The 12,081-nt window shown below is 42.7% G+C and overlaps 2 protein-coding genes across 3 annotated transcripts in view; both read right to left on the bottom strand.

Annotated features, from left to right (window-relative positions):
• Positions 1 to 7,414, bottom strand: part of PMP22 (peripheral myelin protein 22) — a 55,208-nt gene extending 47,794 nt beyond the window's left edge. The window contains exon 1 of the mRNA XM_082441483.1: positions 6,391 to 7,414. The gene's annotated coding sequence lies outside the window, so the exon portion shown is untranslated. The remainder of the gene's footprint in view (positions 1 to 6,390) is intronic.
• Positions 7,415 to 7,930: 516 nt separating this feature from the next.
• The window catches only part of TEKT3 (tektin 3), a 37,060-nt gene continuing 32,909 nt past the window's right edge, over positions 7,931 to 12,081 (bottom strand). For both annotated transcript variants that reach the window (XM_082441413.1, XM_082441412.1), the window contains exon 8: positions 7,931 to 11,125. In XM_082441413.1, coding sequence (XP_082297539.1) covers positions 10,909 to 11,125 — 217 coding nt within the window. In that variant the 3' untranslated portion in view covers positions 7,931 to 10,908. The remainder of the gene's footprint in view (positions 11,126 to 12,081) is intronic.

The raw sequence follows: 12,081 nt of genomic DNA on the forward strand, positions 1-12,081 counted from the left end.
CTTCCTTCATGTTTCTTCAATGGCGCTTATCCTACCTTGTCTTCCAAGAACCGCCCCCCATGACCCTGCAAGCACGAGGGCAGCCCTGTCTCCTCTTCACTTCACTGTGAAGTGCCCCCTGCATCACCTGACCTTTGAGGATCCCACACAAGATTAACTGGATAGAGTTACCACCCCTTCTATGTGTGCCTTGACACCACGTTCAAGTTCTTTATTGCTACCATCATCTTCTGAGTCAATGTCTTAGTTCGTCCAGGCTGGTATAACAAAATACTGCAGACTGGGGAGCTTATGTACAACAGAAATTTATTTCTCACAGTTTTGGAGGCTGGAAGTCCAAGATCAAGGTGCCAGCAGATCTGGTGTCTGGTGAGAGCCCGCTTCCTGGTTCACACACGGCCATCTTTTTGCTGTGTCCTCATGTGGCAGAAGGGCAGGGGAGCCCTCTACGGCCACATTCATAAAGACAAGAATCCCATTCATGAGGGCTCTGCCTCCCAAAGGCCCCGCCTCCTAATACCATCACCTGGTTGGGGGGGTAGGTTTCAACCTGTGAATTTTAGGGGGACACACAGTCAAACCATCACAGCCAATGAACACTAGTGCCTGAGAGAAGGAACATCTTCCTCTACCTTTTCATATTTTGGTTCACAGAAGAATGGACTTTCTCTCCCCTCCTTATGGAACACTTTTGAAGGGAGCATGGCTGGCCTTTCTCTACCCCCTTCCAGGGCCCTTTCCCAGGAAAGACGGGGATCACTGACTCACTGCACCGTGAAAATCATCACAGCACTGGGGCCGCTAGGTTCAAGCCCCTGCTCAAGGGCCCGGCACTCTTTTTGGTATTACTAGCGACGTAAAGCCAGCTAGCTATCCTTACTCTTGTGTGACTGTCAGTAGCTGAGTCAGGAATTCTCTTGGGGCACGATCTCTCTCCATTGCCATCTGAGAATGTGGTCCCCAGATTTCAATTCTGGGGTAAGAGCCAGGAAATAAGAGACCCCTGTCTTGTCCCAAACTTGAAAACCCTCTTCTAATTTCCCACACTTTGCACTGGGATATTGGGCTCTGAATTGGTAGACCCAATATCCCATTAAAAAGGAAGCATGCAAATGAAAATGCCTCTCTGTTGCTTAGTGAGACCTGTGTTTATAATCAAACAGCAGGAGGAGAGAATGTCCTTCTAAACCTCTATTCACACTGTGGCAATTAGTCAGAAGGTTAAAGGGGGATCAATTAAATAATTGGGGCATCTCTTGCAATAAAGGGAAAAAAATAAACCCCATAATTGGTTGAGGGTATTTAGAGGGACATTGTCTGATAGAATGGGGGGATCACATTCTCTGGGGAATCACACACTTTGAACTTTTCAGATTATTCCCATTTCCTGAAAACCAAAGAGGGAAGGTTTTCTACATTACCTGTCCCTAGGGATACTGAGTTTTGCTTATACTGTTTTCACAAGCCAACTTTTACTGAATATATATCCATCCTGTACAAGGACATCTATCTAATTCATTTAAGCACTTAGTTTTATTTTCTTTTTAAATTATCCTTTTTTTTAAATTTGTCATTTTTTGGTGTTGTCACTCTCTGTTGTTTTAAATCCCCAGTTCACAGAAAAGAATCAATGGCTCAAAAGTGGTTTGTTAAGAATAAGAGTGTAATGAAAATAGTAATATAAATACTAGAGCTCAAAATAACATCATAAATATAAATAGGAAAGAGGAATTCAGTCTAGTTCAAATATAAACTATGAACCTGCATGTGCTAGAACAGTGATAGGCAAGTAGATTTCCCGCAAACAACTCCAGCTGGAGAGTTGAATGAAAAGTCTGACAAATGAATTTTTAAATTGGATATCACGGTACTTAGGAATTTCTTTCTTTCTACTCCAAATTTATTTGTCCTGTTCGGAAACTTTGTTAAATAGGAGTATGAAGATTTTGCATCATTTTCCAACAGTGACCTTTTCTAAATAAACCCACTGAGTATTTTTTTTCTAAATCAACCTCAAAATATTGCTTTCCAGTCTTCAATGGAATATTTTTCTCTAAGGAGTCTAAAACTTCAAAGCCAACATTCAAAGACTTCTCCAAAGCATAAACAGGTTTGAGTCAAAATATTTTCCCAAAGTTTGCAAAACCAATTTCATAGCTTTTGACACACTTATGCTCAGAGAAGAAGTCGAATGAGCATGTGGAAATCATTAGGACCATTCACTACCTATTTCCAGTTCTCTGCCTTCCGTGTGCCTGACAGCACTGCATCTCTCGGCTGCCTTTGAAATCAGGCAGGGCCATGTGACCTGCTTCAGTCTGAGAAATGAGGGTGGATAAACAACTTTCAGAGCTCTCTCTCCCCCGCTGCCATGACAACTTGTGCATGTTCCAACACTGGCTTTTCCACAAGTCTGAATCCCAGAGTCAGGACGATGTGCAGCAGAGCCTTCAACTGTCCTGTGTTGGACATGAACTTTGCTGGGCTAGATCTGGGGGCCATTTGTTACTGCAGCATAACTTAGCCCAGCCTGACTGATACATAGTGATGGAATTTATGACGCAGAGTATTAACAGCATATAATGTGGAAGAACAACGTCATGAGGGGTGGTGGTAAAAGGCTTGTGTTTGTTTTTGGTTTGCGGTTGGGTGAAATCACTGATGTACCAACTCTTGAACTCACTTGGAATATGAGTGACATATATTCAAAGAAGAAGAGGCTGGCCACTTTTTTCTGTTGGAAACTTACAGTACAGAAGAAGAGGTATTTATTTTAGTGAGCAATTATTGTGTGAGTCATGGTGAGGATTGGAAAATGTGCGTAGGGGACACTAGCTAAGTAGGCACTGGGGGAGGAGTTGCCGTGAAAATAAACATCAGTCTTCTCAGGATCACACTGTGCATGTCAACTGTGATGCAATAAAGCAGGAAAGATGCTCAAATTGTAAATTACAACCGAGTGGTGTCCATTTGGCATATGTTTTTTCAACACATGGTGTGAAAGTATCTGCAGGAAGCATAAGATTTTATTCTCTACACAGACTGTATTGGGTAAAAGGCACTCAAATGAGCATTTGAATTTAAGAATGAATGAATATGGTTTTTTTTTAAAGCATTACTTGGTGGCACTGATAATATCACTTAAAGCCATTTCAGTGACGTCCAGTGCTTTGTGCGTGTGGGATACCTTAACTATATATTTGGCAATTTATGAAGATTCTTCAAGAGATGGACACTTGGTACAAATGACTTAATAGCAAAGAATTTGACTCTTTCCCGACACTTTATGATTTTTTTTTTCCATTATCAGAAGAAGAGATAGATGGCATTATGGGGTAGACAGTGTTTTAAAACTAGCCAAATGATGCCACAGAATTTGAAAAATTCAAAAGCTCAATGCAATCAAAAAGTGCGTGAGGAAACGTTCACTGCTCCTTCCCAGCTTTTAACTTTCATATACTTTTATTGTACTTCTGGATGTTTGACTAGACACAAAGAGTATGTACTTTCATGACTTTTAAAAATCTGTAATCATTTAGAGTTTATATTAGTATATCCTACCAAATTACAATCTAAATTAATTTTTTGGCAAATAGCCAATTATTGAATGATCCCTCCTTCCTCCTACTATTATGAAGCATTGATTTTATTAGATCCATATATATATATATGGGCCTATTTTGGGACTTTCTATTTCATTGATCTGTCTGCCTATCCCAGTTTTAATTACTATAATTTTAAAATACTGCTTCTGGAATAATATGTAAGAATGGCTGAAAGATTTTTAAGGATATTGAGAGAAGTTTTACCTTACAGTAACTTTAAAATCGTTATCAAGTAATTCATCTCTTTAGAAGATAATACATGCAGTCACATTCTTCCAATATGTTTAATTTCTCACTCTCTTCACTGGCTTCTTTCCCTATACTTGCAAACATGAACAAGTTTTTTCTATCTCGAAGAAACTTGTATTGACTGCCTTGTGTTTTTCTGGGTGTTGCATTTCTGCCCTTCCTCTCACTGCTGGTCAACTCCTGTTCCCCATGGAACATAGCCCTGTTTCCCTTAAATTCCTGTGTTATCTGGTTACACTGTTCTCCCCAAAGAGAACTATTAAAAGTTATCAGCGATCTCCTTCATGCCCTTCAAGTCTCTTTCTGATCTTTGACCTTCTGTGACCCTTTACACGATGCTACACTGGTCCCCACACTGCCTGTACCCATCTGTTCTCTCTCCACTGCCCTATTCTGGACCTCCTCTGACTTTTCTGGAGGCAACTTCTCTGCCTGCACCCCCTAACCCCCGCCTCCTTGACTCTCCGAACAGTCCCTCTCCTTGATGTTCCAATGCCACCATTGTTCCCAGCCCCTCTGGACACCTTCTGGGTGTGGGAGAAATGAGCCCCTAAGGGAAAAAACCTCGAAACGTGGTTTTCCTTGAAGCCCTTCCGTCTTTCTGCTCTGGCCACCACAAGTCTATCCTTCCTACTTCCTCGGTAGCTTCCACTGAGAAGTTCATTAAAAGCTTCTCTGGCTTCTTGCTGCCAATAGGTCAAATCTAAGTCTCTCAGCCTGGCACTCAGGACCACCAGTGTCAGTGCACAAACTTAGTTTGCAGCAACCATACCCACTGCTGCCCTAAATTAACACTCGGGCCGAAAGGATCTGGATTTCAATCTGGACTCGGACGCTTAGTGGATGTGTGGGCTTGGGCAGGTTACGTAGCCTCAGTCTCTGCAAACCCAAAGACCAGGGAGTGGCATAGGCAGTGGGGTTTACCACACGCAGCCTGTGAGTGTCAGGCACTAAAGAACCTGCAGGGTTCAGGACCCTTTGCCTTGAGCACAGACGCAGAACACGGCCCATTTGTACAACAGATGGCAACACCTCTGGACTTCTGGAGGTAAACACTGGGGCCCTCCCTTTCTCTTCTTTGCTCTTAGAGGTCAACCAAGTGATTCTCTTTTCGCATTGCTCACCCCTTTTTGACCCGATGGAACTATTTTATTTCTTGGCATCCCCCGCAATACTCATGGCATTTAACAGATGCTCTATAAAGCTTTGCAAATAAATGGTTGTTTGAGACCACCGAGTCATAGCATAGAAAGAAGATCCCTGAGAGTCAGAAGATCTGAGATTCTGTCTGGATTTGCCCTATTCTGATTCTGTGACACTGAACAACCAAATAGCTTTCCTGAGCTTTAGTGCCCTAAGTTTTCATGTGGAACCCTGCTAATGTTCAGTGTTTAATAGCCACATGTGGCAGGTTGCTACCATTTTGGACAGAGAGGATGTAGAACACTTCCATCATTGCAGAAAGTTCTATTGGACAGCGCCGATAGCTAAAACAGCACAAGAAGATGATGACGTGCCTGGCAATAATGTCATGAAATAGTCTTTATGGGAAATGCCTAGAACAGAAGCTTCACTGACGGCAGAAACACAGCCGCCTTAAGTGGAAGAGACAGCAAGTGTCTGTGGGATGTACTCCAGGGCATCGAAGGAATTAGATTAGCAGAGATTCAGACAGGCAACTGAAAAACCTCATCGTAAGCATCTGGGTGTTATCTGAGCTCGCTGCGTCATAGGAAGGAAGAGGGGAAAGCAGCCCTACTTTATGTGAGTCTCCAGCATTAAGCTAAAGCGACGAGGCAATTCCCCAAAACATTGCGAAGCTTCAAATGGGAAACAGTGGTTTTCAGATCTTTAAGCTTCTTAATCGATTAAAGAAATTGAGTTGAAGAAGCAAAACGATGGTATTTAGCTCAGAGAAAAGAAGACTGGGAGGACCCACGTAAGAGATGATACCTTTCCCAACCCGGAAATTTCACCTGATAACACTCTGCTCGACTCTCAGGATCTGCTTCAATATATTCCTGTAATGTGTAACTTTTAAGAACACCCCTCGGCCAGGTTTTGCTGTACCTGCTGTACTATAAGTTCCTAAAGGGCGGTAGCCATATCCCTCCTTGCACGCTTCACCTCACAACCAGAGCACCTTTTCGGAACTGAGAGGATGTCTCTCCTTGCATCAAGCCCTCCAATGGCCACATATCACAGGTAGGATCGAGACCAAACTGCCACAGCCAGGACCACCTACAGACTCTGAGGGACTCAGTGCAAAATGAAAATGCAGGGCTCCTCCTTGTTCAAAAATTATTAAGAATTTCAAGAGGGTAACAGCAGAGCACTGAACCAAGCATGAGCTCCCCTGAGCCCAAGGCCCTGAGTGACTGCACAGGTCTCATGTCCGCGAAGCCAGTCCTGCCTGTATGTGACTCCTGTATGTAGCTCCTCACATGTTCGGGGTCTTTGAAAATGTGATTCTCTCCACCTAGAACACCTTTGCAGGCTCTCCCACCCCCAGCAGGTTGCACATTGATTTTCTTACCATTCAGACAGTTGCTTAAGTGTCACAACTTCAAGAGAGCCTTCCAAGATGCAATCCCTCTCATAAATTCTCATAATTAGCTTAGTTCTTTGTATGATGATTTGTCAGTAGAATCCACTGGAGTGCAAGCTCCATGAGGGCAGAGACCGTGTCCATCTTGTCCATTGTGTTATCTCCAGAGTCCAATACGGCACAGACACCTGGAAGGGCCTCAGTAAAAATCTACTGATTGAGTCAATGAATAAAGAATGAATTGCAATTTTCCACATACTATATCTTCAAAGAATTGGCTGGTGGGGACAGCTGGGGGGTGACGTTGGAGGACAAGATATCACAGGTCCCAGGCCAGACCCCGGTTCCTAGCACGGTTTCACTCCGTACACCTTGCTCTGCTCTCCTCCAGGGATTCAACCAACCAGCAAACAGGCAGACAGAGTGAAGCTGAGGTTTGGATGACTTACCACTGAACCATCCTGCCATTCCTATTGGGCCACAATATATCCTCTTGCTTGCCACCGGATTTGATCTTCTATCGTGAAACTGACCAATAGTGATGGTCATTATTTCACCACTGGGGATAAGGTCTTTCTGCATTATCCCCGAACATCTGAGCTTTCCCCTCTCTAAGAGATAAACAATATCATCCTCTTCTTGAAGCTTGAACAATAAACACATCTCAGAACTTCTCTATGAAGGTAGTTATCCAACCAACCAGAACTCAAGCGACTCTTGAAATTCTCCCTAGATAGCTCTACCTCTGTAGCTTTGGGGTTTTCATTGACTCCTCATCTCTAAATTTCATAATTAGACTCCTTTCAACATTCCCTAACACTGTTACTCCACAATGCCTAGTACTCATTTTACTAATACATTCCTGTGTATCTTGGGCTCCATGCGAGCAAAGAAATGTGACCTGAGCTAAGGGTCTTAAAATCCACGAGATAAGAGGAACAGAATCCAAACCAAGGTAAGAAAAGGAGGCACCTAGTTCTAAATTCTTTTTTCTCTCTAGAGGAAGTTAGCTATTTCTGTAGCTATAACTCCAGCTCAGAGACAACCCAGAATGCACACAAACGGGAAAGAACCTATTTTAGTTAACTCGCACCAAAATGCCGGTAAGTGACACAAAACACAATCGCTTCCCATTTGGGACTGAATGATCTTTAGGAGAAATATGGTTCCAAAGACCCAGGCACATGGAGAGCAGTCCTCCAGTCCATCAGCACCAAGGGTTATTGCCAACAGGATGCCAGAAGAGGTTGATTTCTAGAATTGCGTACATTCTGTCAAATCAGAGATTTTTTTCTTCTATCTGATGAAACAGAGTATACACACAGATATTAGCCTTAAATGCTATTTAAAGATAGAATCAAAGACGTTGAGATCTAGGACTTGGCAATACTTTGGTAAAATTAATTAATTGCATTGATGAGATTGATTGTTCGAAATATTATACCCTCACGGACATCTCTTGGGAAAAATAACACTTTAGTTTTAAAATAATTTTCTTTAAAAAACCACAACCTTTGATAGTGTCTAATTTATTCTTTTTTTTTTTTTTTGCCACGCCGCAGGGCATGTGGGATCTTAGTTCCCTGACCAGTGATCGAACCCAACCCCCTGCATTGGGAGTGCAGAGTCTTAACCATTGGACTGCCAGGGACATCCCATGATAATGTCTAATTTATTCTGGACAGTTAGATCTCTACCATGATGCCACCAGAGTTGCTTTTTGGTCATGGTGAGCTCTTTAGAAGCTCCTTGCTAAAAGGAAAAAGTTGGCAGCAGAAAGGGTCTCCCATTAGCTCCCAGCAAAATAAGCAAACAGCAGGGGCCCCAGGGAATGAGCCATTAATCACAAAACAGAATGCTTCTGATGTTGGAAGGGAAAGATCTGGGCTGAGGGAGAATATAGAACTGTTTAGAGCAGAGATCGCAATATTTGTGCCGCTTCTTCTCCATCCTGGACCCCTGCAGGTTAGATTAGCCTTCCAACGCCCAGATTCTTACCTGCGTGAACTCACACATGTCCTCAGACTCCTCCTCAACATTCCAAATAAGCACTGCTATGGTCTAGAGCTGGTCCTCAAGGTAAAATAGATTTTCCATCCTTGGAGAAGACATTAAGTATTGTCTCTGTTCCCCATGAATGCCCGACTATACAGGGTTCAGAAAATACCATCATGGCACCCTGCCTAGAAGGCTGGTCTTGGCAATCTCACCAATGGTGGGTCCAGCACTGCTGGGACCAGTTGAAGGGCCAGGGCTAGAAGAGTGGAGACTGACAGGGAAAATTAGGGGCACATCAATGAGAACCAACTCCCCCTCCTCCTGAACTGGGTCAGCCCTGCATACAGAAGGAAGGACTCCATCCCCGTTTTCAGTGCAAAAATTATAACCAAGAACCAGACCCCACCTCAGCTATTTACAGCATGAACTCAGGACTCAAAAGTGCCCTGCGAGGTGTTTATGACAACACTCTCCAGGGATGTAAATGGAAATTGCTAAAATTATAGGTAACTTGGTTATTTAGGGGCAGTTACACACATTTCTAAATCTGAATGATGCTTGGGTGGGTGGAGGCCTTTGACATTCCAGCAGCCCTTCTTAAAGCCACATAATATTAAAGATAGTTTGAGCCTGAATATATAAAGCCAGATCACGTGCTGATATTTGCGGACCTATGATTCTTATGCAAGATCACACTCTGAGTCTTGGCTGTTCATGGATCCCAGCGCTTGAATATCCACCCTCGGAAGTAGCTGTGACATTTTAGACCAGAAACCGAATGTTTATTTGTGGAACTTCGCTTTGCCCACAGTTTACCAAAATAACAAGAAAAGTAGCCTTTTCCTATGTCTGAACTACGTCTTCTTCCCATCACATTCTTGTAATGCTGGGAACATATGTTTAAGTAAAAGGACTCCACGCTCACATATTCCTCAAAAAAAACTATAATTCGTGGAAAAAGTCAGCAAGATTTTCCCTGAAACGTAACAAATAAGAGACACGTGGAATTTATGTTTATTCTAACTATTGTCTAAAAATGATGACCACCAACACTTGATTGCTCTAATTGCTAAGTGTCTTAGTGGCGCTTATATATTTTTGTTTCCATTAGAAGCAAAGGGAGAATGACGAAACCTACAATCTGATGTCTAAAATGATATACTGAGACCACAAAAATAACCCTAGTACAAGCTTACCATGTTTATGTCAACCCTACTAGCATTTTGAGATGTTTTGTGAAGTTGACTGACCAAGGTGTGCTGAAAAATAACTTTTAAGAACCAGAAAGAGAGAGAGATGGATTTGGCATTAATAGACAGTGGTTAGGACAGAGCAAAGAGAACACAGGCAGAAAAAAGATGCTTATAAGAGAAAGAGGTAGGCATACAAGATGCAAGCTGTGAGAAACAGGAGAGAAAAGAGAGAAACCCTTCCCTCCGGTAACTCATCTTCCCATTTCAGTACTTCCAGATCAAAGGATTCAAAGCTAGCATGCTCTCTACATCATATCAAATTGAATTCCAGACGGTTAAGGGTAATTTAAGAAGTCATGAATGGAGTCAGAGGAAATTATAGGTAAATAATCTTGGAATGAAGAAGAGCTTTTCTGGTATAACTCCAAAGAAATAAATCATCACGGAAGTATTTACACATTTCAGCCTCTGAACATTAAAAACCATAAGCAAAATGTAAAGGCAAGTGGCATACAAAGAATATATGCTCAGTACATAGGATGAAAGTGTCACATGATTGATATACAGAGGACTCTAAAAAACAAATGAAAAAAAGATAAATACTCGGGGGAAACAGGCAAATAACAAGGACAAGCAATTGACAGAAGAAATTCAAGGGTCCAGTGAACAATGTTCTACATCACTATTTACTCCAATACAAACTCCAATACAAACTTTCCTTACCCGGTCATTGCTTTCACAAGGCCATGTTCCTGCACAGACCTGTCCATCACTCCCCCTACCCTTGAACCCACCCACCCCCAACTTTCCAGGGGTCTCACCCATCCTGTTTCTTCATACACACCCTACGTTATGAATCACAGCCAAACTGGTCTACTTGCTATTGTCCAAATGCACTATTTTTCCACCTTCGATTTTGCTCAAACTATCCCCGACTACTACCTTCCCAGAGGCCTTGCCCCTTCTCTCAGAACCCACCTGCTGGGATACCTGCCTCCACAGCCTCAGAAAAAAATACATTTCTCCTTTCCAGCCCATTCATGTTACACAGAGAATAACAAGAATAACACAAATAAGTGTTCTTACCTTGGCTATTACATCGATTGTTTTTCTCTGGCCCAGAAGCCTAGTAAATCGTCGGGAATTAAGGTTTGGAGGCAAACGAAAGGTTTTCCAAGACAGGACCGCGGCACATGTCTATAAATACGATCCTTTAATAAGTGAATATAGATCAGCCCTCGTGTAAGTGCGCACGCGCGGCGCCCGGGTTCCGCCTTCCTTGGGGAGCATCACGCCTGGTCCAGGGGAGGGGGCCCTAGCAGAAGCCCGCCAGCCGCCGGGCGCTGGGGAAGCTCCTGCGCATGCTCACGCACTTCTCCTGGTCGAGGTACAGGGAGTTGGCTTTGACCGCCAGGTCGTGCTCCAGGGTGGCCTTGGTGTGGACCAGCGACTGCAGGGTGTCCTCCGCGTCCCTCAGGCGCTGCTGCAGCGTCTGGATGGTGTCGTCCACCTCGTACACCTCGTTAACCAGGCTGCGTGGGGAAGAGGCACCGGTTGGGTTAGCAGAAGTCACGCTGCTTATCAGCTCCACCTGGGCCGAGTGTGGTTACGGAATTCCCACCGGTCACACCAACCTCAGAACTACTTCACGTTGCAAAGCCGCAAAGCAAACAGGACGATCCAAGAGGCACACCAAGGATATTCGGGGGACACCAGCAAGTTTTCATACATGCATTGCGCATACACGCGAATATTAAACATTATAATATTTAAAAAGAAGGTAAACTTTTAAACATTTGATTTTTTTTTAAATAGTAAAGATGGGAAAAATGGAAACAGCTCAATTTTCATGCATTTACTTTATCATTGAAAGTTGTTTATATGGTGAGGAAGAGGGGAACACCCAACTTTATTCAGTGGCTAGAATTCAGCCCAACCTGTTAACTACAGTGGGGGAGGGGTTAGTTAATGGGGCACTCCTCCAATTATAATGCCCCTCCCCCCAGCAATGCCCCAAAGTTCCAGAGTAAATATCGAAACGTCAAAAACCTAATAGCACATGAAAATGATAATTCATGAAATCAGCTACGTAAACCATGAAACAAGTTGCAGTTTTGATTGTGCTGATGATGAAAAACATGACACATTTTTCAAGACAGAAAGGAAAAAAAGGCATCATTTCATGTAAAAAAATCTAGCGTCTCCTCAAATTATTTTAACTGATATCGTTTTCATTTTCATTTCTTTGATTATTAGTGGAACTTTCCTAAATGTCTATTGGGCATTTTGCAGTTTTTCCGTGAATTGCCTCTTCCTGTCTTTTGCTCATTTTTCTACTGGGGTATTACTAATTATCTTAAACTTTGGCAAAGAGCTCTTTAAGTTTTAGGCATATTACTTTTTTTTTTTTTTTTTTTTTTTTGGTCTGTTAAGCTTGTGGCAAATGTTTTCCCTAATTTGTTTTTTACCTTTTAATTTAGCTTATGTT

The sequence above is a fragment of the Balaenoptera physalus genome, assembly GCF_965194825.1.
Source record: "Balaenoptera physalus genome assembly, chromosome: 20".
NCBI classification, from domain to species: Eukaryota; Metazoa; Chordata; class Mammalia; order Artiodactyla; family Balaenopteridae; genus Balaenoptera; species Balaenoptera physalus.